The 20,979-nt window shown below is 44.8% G+C and overlaps 1 protein-coding gene across 8 annotated transcripts in view; it reads left to right on the plus strand.

The window, feature by feature from the left end:
* The window catches only part of LOC139530887 (inositol-tetrakisphosphate 1-kinase-like), a 64,236-nt gene that overhangs the window by 22,555 nt on the left and 20,702 nt on the right, over positions 1-20,979 (plus strand). For 7 of the 8 annotated variants that reach the window (XM_071327667.1, XM_071327669.1, XM_071327668.1 and 4 more), the window contains 2 exons: positions 9,668-9,793; positions 13,349-13,466. In XM_071327667.1, coding sequence (XP_071183768.1) covers positions 9,668-9,793; positions 13,349-13,466 — 244 coding nt within the window. Of the gene's footprint in view, positions 1-9,667; positions 9,794-13,348; positions 13,467-18,194; positions 19,521-20,979 lie in introns of those variants that run through there. The other variant, XM_071327670.1, reaches the window with a different exon arrangement.

Consider the following 20,979-nt stretch of genomic DNA (forward strand, 5'->3'; position numbering starts at 1 on the left):
TACACTGCCGATTTTGCAGGTTTTCCTACTTACAAAGCATGTAGAGGTCTGTAATTCTTATCATAGGTACACTTCAACTGTGAGAGACGGAATCTAAAACAAAAATCCAGAATCACATTGTATGATTTTAATTGTATGATTTTAAGTAATTAATTAGCATTTTATTGCATGACATAAGTATTTGATACATCAGAAAAGCAGAACTTAATATTTGGTACAGAAACCTTTGTTTGCAATTACAGAGATCATACGTTTCCTGTAGTTCTTGACCAGGTTTGCACACACTGCAGCAGAGATTTTGGCCCACTCCTCCATACAGACCTTCTCCAGATCCTTCAGGTTTCGGGGCTGTCGCTGGGCAATACGGACTTTCAGCTCCCTCCAAAGATTTTCTATTGGGTTCAGGTCTGGAGACTGGCTAGGCCACTCCAGGACCTTGAGATGCTTCTTACGGAGCCACTCCTTAGTTGCCCTGGCTGTGTGTTTCTGGTCGTTGTCATGCTGGAAGACCCAGCCACGACCCATCTTCAATGCTCTTACTGAGGGAAGGAGGTTGTTGGCCAAGATCTCGTGATACATGGCCCCATCCATTCTCCCCTCAATACGGTGCAGTCGTCCTGTCCCCTTTGCAGAAAAGCATCCCCAAAGAATGATGTTTCCACCTCCATGCTTCACGGTTGGGATGGTGTTCTTGGGATTGTACTCATCCTTCTTCTTCCTCCAAACACGGCGAGTGGAGTTTAGACCAAAAAGCTCTATTTTTGTCTCATCAGACCACATGACCTTCTCCCATTCCTCCTCTGGATCATCCAGATGGTCATTGGCAAACTTCAGATGGGCCTGGACATGCGCTGGCTTGAGCAGGGGGACCTTGCGTGCGCTGCAGGATTTTAATCCATGACGGCGTAGTGTGTTACTAATGGTTTTCTTTGTGACTGGTCCCAGCTCTGTTCAGGTCATTGACCAGGTCCTGCCGTGTAGTTCTGGGCTGATCCCTCACCTTCCTCATGATCATTGATGCCCCACGAGGTGAGATCTTGCATGGAGCCCCAGACCGAGGGTGATTGACCGTCATCTTGAACTTCTTCCATTTTCTAATAATTGCGCCAACAGTTGTTGCCTTCTCACCAAGCTGCTTGCCTATTGTTCTGTAGCCCATCCCAGCCTTGTGCAGGTCTACAATTTTATCCCTGATGTCCTTACACAGCTCTCTGGTCTTGGCCATTGTGGAGAGGTTGGAGTCTGTTTGATTGGGTGTGTGGACAGGTGTCTTTTATACAGGGAACGAGTTCAAACAGGTGCAGTTAATACAGGTAATGAGTGGAGAACAAGAGGGCTTCTTAAAGAAAAACTAACAGGTCTGTGAGCTGGAATTCTTACTGGTTGGTAGGTGATCAAATACTTATGTCATGCAATAAAATGCAAATTAATTACCTAAAAATCATACAATGTGATTTTCTGGATTTTTGTTTTAGATTCCGTCTCTCACAGTTGAAGTGTACCTATGATAAAAATTACAGACCTCTACATGCTTTGTAAGTAGGAAACACTGACGATTTTGCAGGTTATCAAATACTTGTTCTCCCCACTGTATTTAGCTACATTCTGTTTTGTGTTAAAGTGCTGTTTTTAATACCGACTTCTGATCCTGATATTTGCAAACATATAGGGACAGTTGGATGAGATGACAACCATTTGAAATTAAATGTTACACAGCTAGAGAAACATGACAATGTCCTCTTGCAGGTCTGTGTGCTTTCCGGAGAAGTCTGTAAAATCCGTAGATGATAATGGGTGGAATCACTCACAATATAGTGAGCCAGTCTGGTCCCAATAGCCCTGTTTGTTTTGAATTGGGATGTTGTCTTCAAGACTCCTTTTTATAGAGTTACTGTACAAGGACAGCTCTTATCTGTGTTGTTGCTCCTGTCTGGCTGTGTGGTGAATCTGAGGAAGAGGTGGTCTGATCAAGGTTAAACCCACTACACACACACCACCTGTTCCAGCCCTCACTTGTGTCCTTGTAGTTTTCAAGCTGACCCGATTGCTGACCCTGTTTATAACAGCCAAGTCTTTTCTAGTAGACTGGTGGTAAACAACATCAATAATGGCAACCAAAATAATCATATGCTTTACTCCATTTTGCCTTGCATAAACATCTGCACAGTTCATTTTCCTGTGAACAGGCTTTTATTGTTCCCTTTTGATGCAGTGTTTGGGTAACTTTTACATTTTCAGTTTTTCTGGGAATAATACCTAATTCATGGGACTCACTGATTTAAAGGCTGACAAAAAATGGCTAGAGAATATTGTTCTATTTTAAGCAAAGGAGTTTGAACCTTTCCTGCTGAGAACCTTCCTGGGGCCATGATAGCCAGTTTTCCTCCATAGGCCCACTAATTGTAATATCACTCATTTATTGGAGCAGAGCTTGCAATAAAGCAACATTTATGTCCCTGTTTTGAAAGTCAGTCAGTAATGTCAATGGCAGAGATTTAGAACATCTGGAGGGCATGGCAGCGATTGTGACATCATGCTCTGTGAACAAACCTAAATCGGTCGTCCCTTAGGGAGCTCATTTCATATTTCCATATCTAGTGTGGGAAAAACTTCAGGATTTCTCTGTGAGGGGGAAAAAGTCTGAGGATGAAGAGTAAGGTTCCGCTATCTTCATCCGTTTCATTCATATATCCACAATCTGTACTATCTTACTCTCTCCCTCTTGTCCTCCTCTGCCTTCCATTCATGCTAATCATTCTCTAAGTGATTTCCACAACCTCATTAATATTGACCCGTTTGCCCTGAGCTCATGAGAAAGCAGCCTTCTCCCAAGGCTCCGTACATTAGTCTGTATGTTTTGGAGCTGATCATATTAACCCACCAGACTTAGGGGAAGCCAATGTTCTCTGCTAGCAAGTGGAACCGGGCAAGGAAATGTTGCTGCCCAGGAAAAATGTTGTAAAATGTTTATCATGCGCTGAGTGCTAGGGAATTTCAAGTTAATTTCCTGGTTGTTACTGTATCTCTCCCACTGATCAAAAATAGGAATTGTATATAATTTTAATTGAAGCTCACCGAGATTGATAAGACTCACTCCGTAAAGTCTATTCCTCTAGTCTATTGGGAGTAGCTACTAGTCAGAGGAATCCAACATTTAATGAGGGAGATCTTTTGGATTTCATTTTACAGCTTAGTTCAGGGACTCAGGAGTTTAATCGACTGTATACTTGAGGTAACCAGTTGGATGCCTATTGGAGTGATTAAACAATACCTGTGGGGGTATAGGGAATACTGACTGACTGAAGGATTTTAGTGTCTTCAACCCACCCATTGGGTGTGGTTTGAATGTATAATTAGTAAGGATGTAGCTCTTGTCTATTTTATGAGCACAAAACATTAACAGGATTCCATCCCTTCAGGGAAGAAATGTTACTGTTCCTCTCTTCCCTCCAGTCCTATCGCTCTGTAGCATGATCTTAGGAGGCCTACGTTTTTTCACTCATGGTGAGGAAAAAAACTGCTCTTTATCTAGATCTCTGCTAGAGATGCTCATCTCTGACCTGTTTTGACCTCTAGCACTGTATCACCCCAGCCATCTGCCCTCTCCTGTGGACCTGGGTGAGGGTAAGACTGGTTGGCATGGGAGCAAGGGGGCTGGGAGCAGCAGGCCTTCAGTAATGAAGCCTCAGATGAGAGAGCAGCACAGCAGTAGCGTCCTTCCTCCGTCTCTCTCAGGCTTTAGGAGAGTCACGAGCACAGGCTCAGCAGCTGTTGTCTTCACTCCGCCCTGGAGTTCAGCTCAGCTTCTCAGTGATCTCAAACCTACAGTGAGAAATGAGTACTGGACTCCAGTCGTTTGGACAGTCCAAAAGCAGTGGCGACCAAAACTTGGTCCGTCATGAAGATGGCTTGGTTTGAGTACCTCCACACTCCTCTACTGTGAGGTAGGAGAGAGCGAGGGAGACACTGCTGAGACATGAGTCCAATTACCCTATGGCTCCAGGGAGGTGCAAGAACCTGGCACTATACTGAACCAAAATATAAACGCAGCATGTAAAATGTTCGTCCCATGTTTCATAAGCTGAAATAAAAGATCACAGAATTTTTCCATTATGCACAAAAAGTTTATTTCTCTCAGGTTTTGTGTACACATTTGTTTAGGTGTGGCATATCAAGAAGCTGATTAAACAGCATGGTCATTACACAGGTGCACCTTGTGCTGGGGACAGTAAAAGGCCACTCTAAAATGTGCAGTTTTGTCAGAACACAATGCCGCAGATGTCTCCCAAGTTTGGATGCCTGAGGTACTGGACATTTACAAGTGAATTAAGGTTGTTATTTTGTGACTGATATTGATTGTGTGATCATTTATTTTCTTAATACAGCAAACACAAAAGAACAGTGGTTTTGAAATTATTCCATTGTTTTAATGGTTTATGAAAAGTGTATTTCTATACTGACTTTTACATGAGTCCTTTGTATTGGTGTAGACTTGACGGACCAGACAGTACTAATTCCCTCCAAAAATAGGAGACATCAATATTTTCTCTGGTAGGCACGACCTACCTTGCATCCTAACAAACAATTACCTGAAGTCAAAACCATTACAATTACACAGGTGCACTGTGTGCTGGGGACAAAAGGCCAATCTAAAATGTGCAGTTTTGTCGCACAACACAATTCCACATGTCTCAAGTTTTGAGGGAGCGAGCAGTTGGCATGCTGACTGCAGGCATGTCCACCAGAGCTGTTGCCAGAGAATTGAATGTTCATTTCTCTACCATAAGCCGCCTCCAATGTTGTTTTAGAGAATTTGGCAGTACGTCCAACCAGCCTCATAACCACAGACCAGGACCTCCACATCCAGCTTCTTCTCTGGTGGACATCCGGCAACAGCTCTGGTGGACGTTCCTGCAGTCAGCATGCCAATTGCACGCTCCCTCAACTTGAGACATTTGTGGCGTGTGTGTGTGTGTGACAACTGCACATTTTAAAGTGGCCTTTTATTGTCCCCAGCACAAGGTGCACCTGTGTAATAATCATGCTTTTTAATCAGCTTCTTGATATACCACACCTGTCACATGGATGGATTATCTTGGCAAGGGGGAAATGCTCACTAACAAGGATGTAAACAAATTTGTGCCCAATTTTAGAGAAGCTTTTTAGGCGTATGGAACATTTAATTAGATTTTTTTTATTTCAGCTCATGAAATATGGGACGAACCCTTTACCATTTTTGTTCAGTGTATATGGTTGGAAGTGAAACGGCTGCTGTAGATCCTCACTGTTCTGTAGATCAGAAAACATTTCTCTGGGGAATGTGACAACACAAAGCCCCTCAGTAGAACGAGCATAAAAGCTGGAAACATTCTGCCCTTGACCTGTTCTCCCTGCCGGACTGTGGGTATTTTCTATTTGTCTGTCACAGGCATGGCCCAGCACCAGTGCTGCATGTCCCAGGGGGGCTTCAAAAGACGTCAATTGCCAATTTCTGTTTTTAGTGTTTAGCATAACATCAGCGGCTTCGCAAAGAGTTCTGTGGGAGTGCTAGAGCAAGGTCGTGCTCCATCCATGACGTGCATAGCGGGATGGGACCGACTTCCATGTCACTGCTGGTGTGTGTGAGGGGCCACGCTGTAGACAGGACCTCTTTTTTTGTGGAAGTAGGAGATTAGGAGCTGTGGCGCACAGCCAAATCCTCTGGCTGCTCTCCAACAACCCGTACGTGTGCTGGAGGGCAAGCCCTGAGACCAGTGTGTCCTCTTCATCTCTGCTGACTACTATGCCTTTAGTATTGTGTGCCCTGTCTCTGATGTTTGTTGTCTCCACAGCACAGTATATACAGTATCCCTATGTCCTTGTGTGTTTTGAGTCTTTCAGCCCCAGACTGTCGCGTAAACTAGGTAGGACAGTTAAAAAAATAAAAATAAACATTTTTACCAAAGCAGGACAAAGGCTAATAAGTAATGTATCCATCACCTCTCCTAGAATGATTAACCAGCCTGGCCTACACTGCCAGACCATGTTCCGTAGCTTTTCATCTCTCTGGGCTGAACGTTTAGTTTTTGACCCACTGTGTGCTGTTAAGGTGTGTCTATTTGGCTCCTATACTGAATACCAAGGACTCCGGTGAACTAATGGGGCCTCTCGAAGCTGCTTGGACTAGTGCTGCAAGCTAAACTTCTTTTATTGACTCTGCTCTCCAGTTACTGAAGAAGATCAGAGTCAATAACAGAAATGGCAATTGATGTCTTTTGAAGCCCCTCTGGGACATGGATCACTGGTGCTAGCAATGGCTAACGGCCTAACGCTCATAACCCTGATAACGCTGTCAATGCACACAATGCTTTTCAAGTGCTCTTATATTTAACATAAGACAGACAATGTTTTCGTCTAGTACAGAATCAAGCTAGAGGCTACCTGCTCGACCAGTCCGGTACCTGGGAAAATATCCTCTGGATGTGTGTATAAGGCCAATGGCTAAAGCACACATTTTACTGTACCAGTAGGTTTCATAACGTTTAACAGAAAAGGTCATTCCATACTATGTAAGCCTAATTATTTGCATATTTAGCAAGTACTGATGTTGGAGTCTGCGAAATGCCTATCGTTATTGATAGGAAAGAAAGCGCATGCTTAGCCTCGCTGTATCCTTCCTTGCTATTAGACAGTTTTGGGCCCGGTTTCCCAAAAGCACCGTAAGGCTAAGTTCATAATTTTAACCTTTTTATTGGAGCGTCATTAAATCGCTGAGCTGTTTCCAAAAACCATCGTTACTAAAGTTGCACTTAAAATGTGTTACCTACTGACTGCCTCAGACCACATAAACGTCCTCTCACTGTCAACTGCGTTTATTTTCAGCAAACTTAACATATTGAATCTTTTGTTCATACAAATATTTACACAACTGAGACAAAAACTGAACAAGTTCCACAGACATGTGACTAACAGAAATGGAATAATGTGTCCCTGAACAAAGGGGGGGTCAAAATCAAAATTAACAGTCAGTATCTGGTGTGGCCACCAGCTGCATTAAGTACTGCAGTGTATCTCCTCGTGGACTGCACCAGATTTGCCAGTTCTTGCTGTGAGATGTTACCCCACTCTTCCACCAAGGCACCTGCAAGTTCCCGGACATTTCTGGGAAGAATGGCCTTAGCCCTCACCCTCCGATTCAACAGGTCCCAGATGTGCTCAATGGGATTGAGATCCGGGCTCTTTGCTGGTCATGGCAGAACACTGACATTCCTGTCTTGCAGGAAATCACTCACAGAACGAGCAGTATGCCTGGTGGCATTGTCATGCTGGAGGGTCATGTCAGGATGATGAGCCTGCAGGAAGGGTACCACAGGAGAGAGGAGGATGTCTTCCCTGTAATGCACAGTGTTGAGATTGCCTGCAATGACAACAAGCTCGGTCCAATGATGCTGTGACACACCGCCCCAGACCATGACGGACCCTCCACCTCCAAATCTATCCCGCTCCAGAGTACAGGCCTCGGTGTAACGCTCATTTCTTCGACGATAAACGCGAATCCGACCATCACCCCTACCCCTGGTGAGACAAAACTGCGACTTGTCAGTGAAGACCACTTTTTGCCAGTCCTGTCTTGTCCAGCGACGGTGGGTTTGTGCCCATAGGTGACGTGATGTCTGGTGAGGACCTGCCTTACAACAGGCCTACAAGCCCTCAGGCCAGCGCCTCTCAGCCTATTGCGGACAGTCTGAGCACTGATGGAGGGATTGTGCGTTCCTGGTGTAACTCGGGCAGTTGCTGTTGCCATCCTGTACCTGTCCCGCAGATGTGATGTTCGGATGTACTGATCCTGTGCAGGTGTTGTTACACGTGGTCTGCCACTGCGAGGACGATCAGCTGTCCGTCCTGTCTCCCTGTAGCGCTGTCTTAGGCATCTCACAGTACGGACATTGCAATTTATTGACCTGGCCACATCTACAGTCCTCATGCCTCCTTGCAGAATGCCTAAGGCACGTTCACACAGATGAGCAGGGACCCTGGGCATCTTCTTGGTGTTTTTCAGAGTTAGTACACTAAAGAGGCCTTTCTACTAAGTTTTCATAACTGTTACCTTAATTGTCTACCGTCTGTAAGCTGTTAGTGTCTTAACTACCGTTCCACTGGTGCATGTTCATTTAATTGTTTATGGTTCATTGAACAAGCTTGGGAAACACTGTTTAAACCCTTTACAGTGAAGATCTGTGACGTTATTTGGATTTTTACAAATTATCTTTGAAAGACAGGGTCCTGAAAAAGGGACGTTTCTTTTTTTGCTGAGTTTAGAACAGCTAAATGCGTAGTTGGATGCCCCCCCCCCCCCCCCCTTCCACCTCACTTTATAGCCTACACAGATTTCCACTAAACATAGAATGAAGATGTTTATCTGTCTCTGTGACCGCTGATAACTGCAGAACAAAGTTGCCAATCTCTTTGCAAATGTTACAAACAAGAAAATTATAAAAAAATAAATGAAAACCGGTAACTATGTTAAAAGATAAATACAGTAGGGTACATAGACCTCAATCCATTGAGTTCTAATTTGCTAATTGTCAGCTACTGTCAAATGTTTGTCCCAATATATTTCATGACATTTAACGAGCGCAATGATGTGCCAAATATGATTTAGTGCATTATTATTAGGTAGGCATTAGAATAAGCCTTCCTCAATATTTGCAGCCATAGGTGATATCTGTAGGAGCTGATCTGTCATCAGTATTGTGGAATAATTCTAATGTTAATGTAAGATTTGAATGGAGCAGCGCTGCCTTTCTTTTGAACCTATCAGTATCGGCACATGCTCCCACGATGCACTTGCAAACGTTGTCACTGTGGTGTTTTGGGAAATGCATGTTGCATCTTGGGCCGTTTGTAGGAACGATCCATTATGAAAACACTCATAAGCCTAAGTTCCATTGCTATCGGGAAACTGGGCCTTAGACTCAGTCTGAGTTTTTTCCCCTGCTGATTGTGTGTCTGTCTCCAAAATAGGTTTATTATTGGCCCTTTTTCTTCAGGCATGGTCTCTCTGCTGAAGATAACCTAGCTGAAGGCCACGCACACACGCGTGCCCAGTTGCATATAGACATGATGCGGACTCAGACATGCTGATAAAAGGGACTTAGAAATGGGTACGGTCTAAAGCACACAAACCCAGAGATGGAGAGAATCAGAATACGCTCTCATACACACACACTGGAACCCTCCCTCACACTACAGTGGATCCATTCAGCTTAGATCACAATAGAGGCTCCTTGTGATTTGGGAACAGCATGTACCCTAGTAGAAGAGAGGCTTTGGGGCACAATTCAGTCTCCTCTTCTAGTGAGAGGGTGCGTGTGTGTCCCCGTCCTCTGGGTATGTGTGCTGACCCACATAACTCCCCCAGTGGCTCCACAACAGCCGTATCGACCTACTGTACTCTACTGACCACAGGAGCCAGACCTATCATATAACGCTGACTGTTCAGTCTGAGGCCAGGCTAGTCCTGTATCTCTACTGCATCATCCTACATAGGTTACCAAGAGTGTTACCAAAAATATACGTCAGGCATACAAAATAAAGACGGGTTATGGCAGTGGTGGTACAGTAGCTTTCCTTGTTTGTTTCCTTGCTGACCTCTAACCCCTGATGTCTCCCTTGTGTCTGTCCTCAGCTGGACCTGAGCCAGCCCCTGGAAGAGCAGGGTCCCCTGGACGTCATCATCCACAAACTGACTGACCTGATCCTGGAGGCTGACCAGAACGACACACAGTCAGTCCTGCTGGTGCAGAGAGTGCAGGTGCGCCTCAGGGAGAGGGAGAGGGAGAAGGGGGTGGAAATAGAGGGGGGGTAAAAATGAAGGGAGAAGCACAACTGTCTATGATTCCACAACACCACAGACCGATTTCACCACTACGTGTCTGGCCATTAAAGTGGTTTTGCTCATTAGAAGGGGAAGTGGTCATGTATTTCCGTATATCACCAGAACAGCCAGTGCTGTGAATGTTGCACACTCATTTTGTGTGTCTCACATAGCTGCGGGAACAGTTTGAAATCTATGGGTGTTTTGTAAGTTGAGGGTCATGCAGGTGTGTGTGGTGATGGTTGTCTTTGTGTTCTTGTGTGAATTGATCTGGCAGTGCTTGAAAAAGTATTAGATGCAGTATCCAACCATCCCCCTCCTCTCTCAAGCCTATTGTACCCGTCAGTATAGCCAGTCAGTGACCCCACCTCTTGAAATGATACTACTAGGTCGTTGCAGGTGACTGTGGGATATTCCCATCCTGCCATGTGAAGGGCTAGTATTGCTATCAGAAACGCCACTCTCAGGGAGATTAGAGTTGGGCTTTGACCCTGCCACTGAACTTCACACATAACACAACATTAATGATCAGAACTGTCACTTTATCCTGTAGTTTGGGGAATGAGGACTTACTTCATTGTGCAAACATTGCCCGATAGTTTGCACACTTTCTTTAGACCATAACTTAATTATAGGTCTTCTAACTGTATAAGGCTTTGTTTTTACATTGTAAACAGTACCCAACATTTTCCTGTGGATTAAGGTGTAATTAGTCTTCATTTCCTTAGAGGACTTGGAGGGGAAAATACCATAACAGCCTTCTATTGCACAACATGCAACCACTGCTAGTGCTTGTGTATTGTGAATACCACCACTAAACACTTGGACTTGAGTGGCCTTCTCTAAAGCAAGTGTAGGCCAATGAATTAGGTTATTCGTAATAAATATGTTTGCCATTTCTCTTTGTGTACAGTGGGGCAAAAAAGTATTTAGTCAGCCACCAATTGTGCAAGTTCTCCCACGTAAAAAGATGAGAGAGGCCTGTAATTTTCATCATAGGTACACTTCAACTATGACAGACAAAAATAAATAAAAAATTCTCCATAAAATCACATTGTAGGATTTTTAATGAATTTATTTGCAAATTATGGTGGTAAATAAGTATTTGGTCAATAACAAAAGTTTATCTCAATACTTTGTTATATACCCTTTGTTGGCAATGACAGAGGTCAAACGTTTTCTGTAAGTCTTCACAAGGTTTTCACACACTGTTGCTGGTATTTTGGCCCATTCCTCCATGCAGATCTCCTCTAGAGCAGTGATGTTTTGGGGCTGTTGCTGGGCAACACGGACTTTCAACTCCCTCCAAAGATTTTCTATGAGGTTGAGATCTGGAGACTGGCTAGGCCACTCCAGGACCTTGAACTGCTTCTTACGAAGCCACTCCTTCATTGCCCGGGCGGTGTGTTTGGGATCATTGTCATGCTGAAAGACCCAGCCACGTTTCATCTTCAATGCCCTTGCTGATGGAAGGAGGTTTTCACTCTAAATCTCACGATACATGGCCCCATTCATTCTTTCCTTTACACAGATCAGTCGTCCTGGTCCCTTTGCAGAAAAACAGCCCCAAAGCATGATGTTTCCACCCCCATGCTTCACAGTAGGTATGGTGTTCTTTGGATGCAACTCAGCATTCTTTGTCCTCCAAACACGACGAGTTGAGTTTTTACCAAAAAGTTATATTTTGGTTTCATCTGACCATATGACATTCTCCCAATCTTCTTCTGGATCATCCAAATGCTCTCTAGCAAACTTCAGACGGGCTTGGACATGTACTGGCTTAAGCAGGGGGACACGTCTGGCACTGCAGGATTTGAGTCCCTGGCGGCGTAGTGTGTTACTGATGGTAGGCTTTGTTACTTTGGTCCCAGCTCTCTGCAGGTCATTCACTAGGTCCCCTCGTGTGGTTCTGGGATTTTTGCTCACTGTTCTTGTGATCATTTTGACACCACAGGGTGAGATCTTGTGTGGAGCCCAAGATCGAGGGAGATTATCAGTGGTCTTGTATGTCTTCCATTTCCTAATAATTGCTCCCACAGTTGATTTCTTCAAACCAAGCTGCTTACCTATTGCAGATTCAGTCTTCCCAGCCTGGTGCAGGTCTACAATTTTGTTTCTGGTGTCCTTTGACAGCTCTTTGGTCTTGGCCATAGTGGAGTTTGGAGTGTGACTGTTTGAGGTTGTGGACAGGTGTCTTTTATACTGAACTTAACAAGTTCAAACAGGTGCCATTATACAGGTAACGAGTGGAGGACATAGGAGCCTCTTAAAGAAGAAGTTACAGGTCTGTGAGAGACAGAAATCTTGCTTGTTTGTAGGTGACCAAGTACTTATTTCCACCATAATTTGCAAATAAATTCATTAAAAATCCTACAATGTGATTTTCTGGATTTTTTTTTTCATTTTGTCTGTCATAGTTGAAGTGTACCTATGATGAAAATTACAGGACTCTCATCTTTTTAAGTGGGAAAACTTGCACAATTGGTGGCTGACTAAATACTTTTTTGCCCCACTGTATATAGGTAGACATGTCTAGTACACACTGCCGAAACTCAAGTTCCCATCAAGGAATCAACTCTGTCCCGCCCTCTTTTCTCACACACATTTGTAGGAGATAGAAAGCAGCAAATTGATGGCCAAGTACAGAGGAGTTGTCAGTTCTTCTAAACCACTGGAAGATTAGTTTGGCTTTAGCTTTAGGGATGACCGCAAAACGTTTGTCTTCTGTAACCGCACGGATGTTTTGATCAGCGCTGGCAGGAGTCATAGTCTCTCTGCAGATGGATGTTCAGTCCCAAGGAAAAATGTCTGTGCGTACATGTGTGTTTGACTAAATGTGTGTACGTAGGCGGGCATTTTCGTGCCTGTGTGTGGATTTTTTTATGTTAGGCAATTTAGCCCAATGTATGAAACATGTAGATTTCACTCTGGGGTGGGGGAGTGTTGAGTTTGCATAATGTGTGGGCCAAAGCATCTGTTAGAGAATATCTAAAAGACTGAGATGATGAGAGGCTGGTAGAAGGAAAGGACTGGGCAGAGATGAAAATGGAGAGTGTGGGAGCGGGGGAAGGAGGGTGGAGTGTAGAGACTGGGGAGCGGAGGGTGGAGTGTAGAGAGACTGGGAGAGGTGGGCGGAGACTGGGAGAGGTGGGCGGAGACTGGGAGAGGTGGGCGGAGACTGGGAGAGGTGGGCGGAGACTGGGAGAGGTGGGCGGAGATGGGAAGACGTAGGGTAGAGACGGGGGTGGAGGCTGGCGTGTAGTTAAATAAATCAGGTCAGCGTGAGGTTTACTAACAGCCTGCCATGCAGGACACAGTGATGTAACCCACTGGCCTGCGAGCATGATGACACACACACACACAACAACACAGTGGGCATGATGGAAATACACATCCATGGCCTACTGTGAAGTGTCCGTATTACGCTGTGTGTCTAGACTACCTACATTAGCTGTGGTATGTGCTTCCTCATATCCCCGCTGTGTGTTTCAGGACTACATTGATGCCCACCCTGAGACCATCGTGCTGGACCCCCTCCCAGCAATCAGAACCCTGCTGGACCGCTGCAAGTCCTACCAGCTCATCCACAGGATAGAGGACTGTATGCAAGGTAGCATCACTCACTCTCTCGCTCTCTCACACACACACACACTGCAACACTGGCAGTGTATCACAAATGAGCTGAGTATGATTTAACTCCCAAAATCATCCCCACTGCCAGTCTTAGACTACAGAAAATCCCAGAGAGGTGTAAATCAGTAATCTGTTGTGTCAAGGACTGGTTGTGATGACAGACCTTTTTGGTTTAGTTTCTGAGAATGTGTCGAGGAGGTGGTGGTGTTATGTACAGTGGGGCAAAAAAGTATTTAGTCAGCCACCAATTGTGCAAGTTCTCCCGCTTAAAAAGATGAGAGAGGCCTGTAATTTTCATCATAGGTACACTTCAACTATGACAGACAAAACGAGGGGAAAAAATCCTAAAAATCACATTGTAGGATTTGTTATGAATTTATTTGCAAATTATGGTGGAAAATAAGTATTTGGTCACCTACAAACAAGCAAGATTTCTGTCTCTCACAGACCTGTAACTTCTTCTTTTAAGAGGCTCCTATGTCCTCCACTCGTTACCTATATTAATGGCACCTGTTTGAACTTGTTATCAGTATAAAAGACACCTGTCCACAACCTCAAACAGTCACACTCCAAACTCCACTATGGCCAAGACCAAAGAGCTGTCAAAGGACACCAGAAACAAAATTGTAGACCAGCACCAGGCTGGGAAGACTGAATCTGCAATAGGTAAGCAGCTTGGTTTGAAGAAATCAACTGTGGGAGCAATTATTAGGAAATGGAAGACATACAAGACCACTGATAATCTCCCTCGATCTGGGGCTCCACACAAGATCTCACCCCGTGGGGTCAAAATGATCACAAGAACGGTGAGCAAAAATCCCAGAACCACACGGGGGGACCTAGTGAATGACCTGCAGAGAGCTGGGACCAAAGTAACAAAGTATTTCAGTGGTGGATCGTGCGTCATCCCGTAGTTCGATTTAATATTATTTTCTGCATCCTACCAGATGCGTTATGCAGGCAGTGGAAGAGCGTAACACAATTGTATTCCTCCCACCATGAGGCTCCTGCCTCTGCCAGAGTGTGTATTGTATCCAGTGATGGACTAAAGCTCCATTAGTTAGAGAAGGCAGGCCAGCGGCACCTAGATTTTCTGTCACAGGAGCCATATGCTCCCCAGTGTAGCCTTTCTGGTCAGGGTCCAGAGACTGGAGCAGAGCAGTGGACTGACAGCACATTATCAGCAGGAGACGATTCTCACCCGCTGTTCATTAACTGAGAACATGGCATGGGACATAAACCTGGAGCCGTTACAACATGCAGACCCTGCCGTACTGCATGCACCACACACAGGTGGAGAGACCGAGCGTGTGTGTGTGTGTGTGTCGACGTGTGCCCATTTTGAGTACACATTTTGGTGTGTGGTTGTGCAATGCTCGTGGCGTCAGCGCCACAAAATACATCTAGAAAATTGCAGTTTTTATACAAACAGACATGTTTATGTAACAGAGTTTGTAAGCTGTCTGAATTGAGGAGAGCCTCTGTCTGTCCCACTGGCTCACGTGTGAGGGGGGGCTTACTCATTAGACATTGTAAGATAATTAGCTTGCTATTAGGATGTGATGCATCTGTTTGCTGTCTGTTGTTATTGAGTGACTGAATACTCCTGATGCTGTTTTTACTCTTAGAAAAAGGTTCAACTCAGATGTTGGAATGGAAACTGTCAGTCCTAGATCACATCATAACAAGAAAAAAATTGTTAGTTTCAGTAGTCATCAACAGTTGCTGGTGGGAAGCGAAGTGGGAACATGGAGGGAAGGGGTGTCGTAGAGAGGGGAAAGTCCAAAGCGCACAGTCTGCCACGGCCACTTCCTCCTCCTTATCAGTGGAGACCATGGAGCCCCAGTGCAGTGCTGGCTGCCAAGGCAACCAGTCCCCAGTACCAGAGGCTGTGGCGACGCGCTTGCCATGGTCAGAGGGCTAGCTGAGAGTATTGCTCAATAGGAGGAAGCACTAGAGGTGTGTGTGTGTGTGTGTGTTTGCTTTTAAGTAGATACATTATAAAGGTCCAATGCAGCTGGTAACAATTTAAGTACATTGCTGTGTTTGTTTTAATTAAAATGGTCAGAAAGAGGGCCTCCCGAGTGGCGCAGCGGTCTAAGGCTCTGCATCGCCGTGTTGCGGTGTCACTACAGCCTGGGGTTCCATCTCAGACTGTGTCATTACCGGCCGTGACCGGGAGTCCCATAGGGCGGAGCACAATTGGCCCAGCCTCGTCCGGGTTAGGAGAGGGATTAGGGGGAGGGGGCGGGCCGGGCGCCTACAGGCTGAGTTCCGTCGCCAGTTGAACAGTGTTTCCTCCGACACATTGGTGCAGTTGGCTTACGGGTTAAGCGAGCGGGTCTTAAGAAGCACGGCTTGGCGGGTCTTGTTTCGGAGGACGCATGATTCGACCTTCGCCTCTCCCGATAATTGGTCGAAAAGAAGCAAAAATGGCTTCTTAGCAAAGAGCAATTTCTCAAGCAAGAATTTTGGGAGTGGTCTGAGTGGAGAGGGGGAAACTAAAAACTAGCTGTTATTGGCATAGAGGTTTTGAACTCTCTTTTTGATTGGTCTATTACCTAATTTACCACCTGATGTCACCAGGCAGGCCAAAACTCCATCCCGCCAAAACAAGCTGAAATTCCAGGTGATCTTTTTAAAAAGCTCTTACACTAAAAGGGCATTATAATTTTCACAATTTCACAGTATTATTCCAACCTCATAGTGTGGAAATATATATAAAATGCGGGAAAATCGCGTTTTTGACTGCACTGGGCCTTGAAACTTTCCTAACTGTACTTGGAGAATGTGGGGATCAGTAGGCAGCTCTGTAAAGTGTCTGTGCAGCACTGTGCAGGCAGGTGTTTGTCTAACTAACTAGACGGGTTAGTTCTCCTGGTCCCACTGGTTTCCTCCACCACATGACTCATGGTTCAGCTCATCAGCTTTACAGAGTATTGTCTACGTCGGTTTTGTGTTTCTCTTGTGAAACAGAGCAGGGCAGTTGTTTACTTTAGGTGGTGGAATCCACTCTTTTCCGTTTAGAAGGCAGCTTTGGTGCCTTTATTTCACTTGGTGTTTGTAAAGATGGCAACAGTTGTCAGGTTGTGTAACGTGAAGGATCTCATTCTTGAGGCTCTTCATCTTGATATTTCTTTTCCACTTCAAAAGAAAGGAACTGGGACACCCTTAAATTAAGATATGTTTTTGTGGAATCAAACTGAACTATGCTCGAGGTATTTAACTGGATTATGGTAGCGTGCTTTGTTATGTGGGGGAGTATTTAATGTTCACATAAATCCTCGCCTTAGTTACCGTGGTTCAAATGCGACCAACAATAACAAGTGTCCTGCTGATGCGAGTAATCAATATTTAAACAAAGGCGCAGCATATTAAAGATAAACAGCCAGGAGTGACTGCTGAGGACCGCACACATCCAGGCCCCAAACCCAGCGCAGAACAGTCAGCATGGGCTGAATAAAAAGGACTGATTGATTGCCTTGCTTACGCAACGACTGCCTTCAAAACAGTCCACTGTTCCGTTATGGATCTGGTCTGTCTGATTTGATGAAGGTAATCAAACGTTTGCGGAGATGCTCTACGACGTCGAGTCAGGGGTTGTTCTCTCACAAAGATGAATGTCGTTATTGTCTGTGATTAGAAATGAATAATTAGTCAGTATAATTGGGAGCGGAAGCTCCTCACAGCAGGATATGGAACATTCTAGATTCCTGGTTCTGGTCATGGGGTATGTTCCAGAATGCTGTGTTACTAGAATGTAGCGCTGAATAGCAACATTAGATTTCAATCTATTGTCAATACTGTAATTGTATCAGTATAGGCCTACTTCATAATCCTCTGATAATGCTGATAATAACTTTTGCAAAGAAAATGTGAGGCTCAGTTTCACTGGTGGCTGCTTGCCTGTATGGAAAGACTTCACCGGTGCCTGGTATGAACAGTCCACTCAGCCAGGCCACCTTAAGTCTGTCCTGCTCTGTCCCTTATGGATCAAACCCTAGTGATGACATCCTTTAAAATGAGAACTTCTCCATTTTAACTGGGTGTTTTTCTTTAATGGTAGGATTGGGTCTGGTACGGTCCTAGTCTGGATACCCACCCCCTGAATGGTTCAAGGGCGCCAGGCCAGCCGGTGCTGTGTGCCGTGTTACTCCGAGTCGGACTGACGTCCTGTAAACGTCTGCTGTGGCTCCAGCGGGTCTGCTGAGAGCACACAGTGTTTAGACAGAGGAAGAGATTGCTCCCCTGCACTCCGAGCCAAACGGCCAGGCCCAAACGGCCAGGCCCAGACACTCACCATCACTACCTTCGTCATATCCCCTCCTCTCTCTAGGCCCAAAGCTTCCAACCGTGCCTTTTAGTCTTTTTGTTTGCTCAAGTCAGGACAGGGGATATCCAAAGGTATGGGAAGCCTTTTTGGATTTACAATGTATTTTAGTTTATTCTCACAATTCAAATACGTGTTGTTGGGTCTTTGGGTTGTTTTTTAATGACGTTAGTCTGACATTCTTACCCCCTCTCCCATAACAACAGCGGTGTGACAGTCGGTGAGTGTGAATTTGGAGCTCCGCTCAGTGGGGTGATGGGTAAACCCTTCACGGCTCTTCATCACACCGCACTCCTAGGCTGCTGCTACGTCTCCACTGACACAACAGGAGCACCACAGACCTACAAGTTAAGGAGCACAGAGCAGAATCAATTGTCTTGTATTAACAATTGTGTTTGTTTGTAACTGGGTCCTTTTTTCTTGTTCTATGTTTAGCAACCATCAAATCAGTCTGAAAGCAACCGTATGTGTTTATTTTAACTTGTATTCGTTGGGTTCATAATTCTATAATGTTTTTTGTTGATTCTTTTAAATGAAGACAGGTTGTGTATGTTTTTGGTTTGAAAATAACCTACCCTATGAGTATCAGTGGATTGTGATTGGCACCGCATGTAATGTAGCCTATTAAATGCTGAACAACGGAGCCGGCAAAACGGGAAGCGGACCCGTTGCTTGACTCTGCCACTCAAAAGACATTGCCCTGGTGACCCCCCCCCCTATTTCCCTAGTCACTCCTCCCCTCCTGAGTCAGCTGCTCATGGCCTGGACTTTCACTCCATGACTTGTCAAATGCGCAAGTCTTTGTGTGTAGTGTACACACCACACTTCCACGATGGGATCATTGAGCTGTGTCTGCGTAGTCTCTCTGTGCCCACAGCTCAGCAGCATGCAGGGTACTGTAGCCAGTGTATTACAGGCCTGTGGGATTTTCCTGACCCCAGCACAACTCACTGGAAGCACTGATATCACATTGCCCACGCAACACAAACACTAGTGTTTTTGTCATCTGCACCAATATGCCAGTGTTTGGTTTGGCCTGGACACTGATTTCTTGTGGCAATATGTCAAATGAGCCACCTTATCTCCAATAGCCAGAAAATGGGCCGCAGAGCGCCAGAACTTAAATATAGGCTTAAAATTAGGGGAGGTTTGCTGTGTTGTAGCTGCAGGGTGTTTGTCTGTTGTTTCCTGGGGTGTCAGAACCTCTTACATCAAGTCTTATCACGGGAGATGGTGAGACAGCCACTGCGTCAGGGCATGATGTAAACATGATGAGAATTATGCTCTTATTTGATTCCCCAAAGTGCTAGCGTCTGTGTTTGACAAACACACCCATCCTGTGTATCTGTACTGTACATGCACTGCATGTACACCTGTCTGCTTTTGTAAGAACTGTGGACTTGTCTCATGTATAATGTTGTCTGTCTAGTAGTCTTCGTTGTTTGTCTGTCTGTTTCTGTTCTGTCTGTCTGTCTGGTGCAATGGTGTCTGTGTTGTATGTTCTCCGGGTGTAGCAGGCCAGAACAAGCAGGGTTGGCAGCTTCCTGGTTTATTTATTTGAACAAGAGACTATGCTCCTCTCTCTTTCTCTCCTCTGCTCCTCCCTCAGGTGGTGACTGTGTGTTTGGTGTTTGTTCTCTAATCCAGCTGTAGGGATGAAAGGAAAGGAGTGATGTCGGTGTACAGTCATGCACACAGATGGTGTGTGTTTGTCTGAAATAGCATGGCCTTCTGTCTCTAAGTTAGATCTACTCAGGGTTTTCTAAAGCTTCAGTTAGCTTCACATTCCAGCTCAGGCTTCATCTGTACTATGACTGTGGATATTGCTCGTCTGCCTGCCACTAAATCTAGCAGGCTTGTAACTGCACATGCATGCTGCAGGTGGCTAATCGAACTCCGAACTCTTCATTGAGACATTACTGAAGCATCAATATATGGGCGAGTCAGTTCCACAATTTCATTTGTGCAAAAATGAAAGAACAGTTATCTTGCAAATTCAACAAGCTATGGTGTGAATTGGGCTTAGAAGTGCCGTCTTTATTTTATTACTTATCGTTGATGCCATCTTTGGTGTGCTTATTAATGCAGGAGCACCTTCCTGTAAGTCGCTCTGGATAAGACTGTCTGCTAAATTACCATAGAAATGTGCCTGGCTAAATGGTGAGCTGTTTTCGTGGTACTGGCTTTTCCAAGTTGAACTCAGTTGACCAAATTTACCTTGCTAACTTCTCAAACCACATACAGTTGAAGTCGGAAGTTTACATATACTTAGGTTGGAGTCATTAAAACTAGTTTTTCAACCACTCCACAAATTTTTTGTTAACAAACTATAGTTTTGGCAAGTCGGTTAGTACATCTACTTTGTGCATGACACAAGTAATTTTTCCAACAATTGTTTACAGACAGATTATTTCACTTATAATTCACTGTATCACAATTCCAGTGGGTCAGAAGTTTACATACTGTTGTTTACATACTGTTGACTGTGCCTTTAAACAGGTTGGAAAATTCCAGAAAATGATGTCATGGCTTTAGAAGCTTCTGATAGGCTAATTGACATAATTTGAGTCAATTGGAGGTGTACCTGTGGATGTATTTCAAGGCCTACCTTCAAACTCAGTGCCTCTTTGCTTGACATCATGGGAAAATCAAAAGACATCAGCCAAGACCTCAGAAAAAGAATTGTAGACCTCCACAAGTTTGGTTCATCCTTGGGAGCAATTTCCAAACGCTTGAAGGTACCACGTTCATCTGTACAAACAATAGAACACAAGTATAAACACCATAGGACCACGCAGCCGTCATACCGCTAAGGAAGGAGATACGTTCTGTCTCCTAGAGATGAACGTACTTTGGCGCGAAAAGCACAAATCAATCCTAACAACAGCAAAGGACATTGTGAAGATGCTGGAGGAAACAGGTACAAAAGTATCTATATCCACAGTAAAACGAGTCCTATATCGACATAACCTGAAAGGCCGCTCAGCAAGGAAGTAGCCACTGCTGCAAAACCACCATAAAAAAGCCAGACTACGGTTTGCAACTGCACATGGGGACAAAGATCGTACTTTTTGGAGAAATGTACTCTGGTCTGATGAAACAAAAATAGAACTGTTTGGTCATAATGACCATCGTTATGTTTGGAGGAAAAATGGGGAGG

The sequence above is a fragment of the Salvelinus alpinus genome, chromosome 9 (genome assembly GCF_045679555.1).
Source record: "Salvelinus alpinus chromosome 9, SLU_Salpinus.1, whole genome shotgun sequence".
Taxonomy (NCBI): domain Eukaryota; kingdom Metazoa; phylum Chordata; class Actinopteri; order Salmoniformes; family Salmonidae; genus Salvelinus; species Salvelinus alpinus.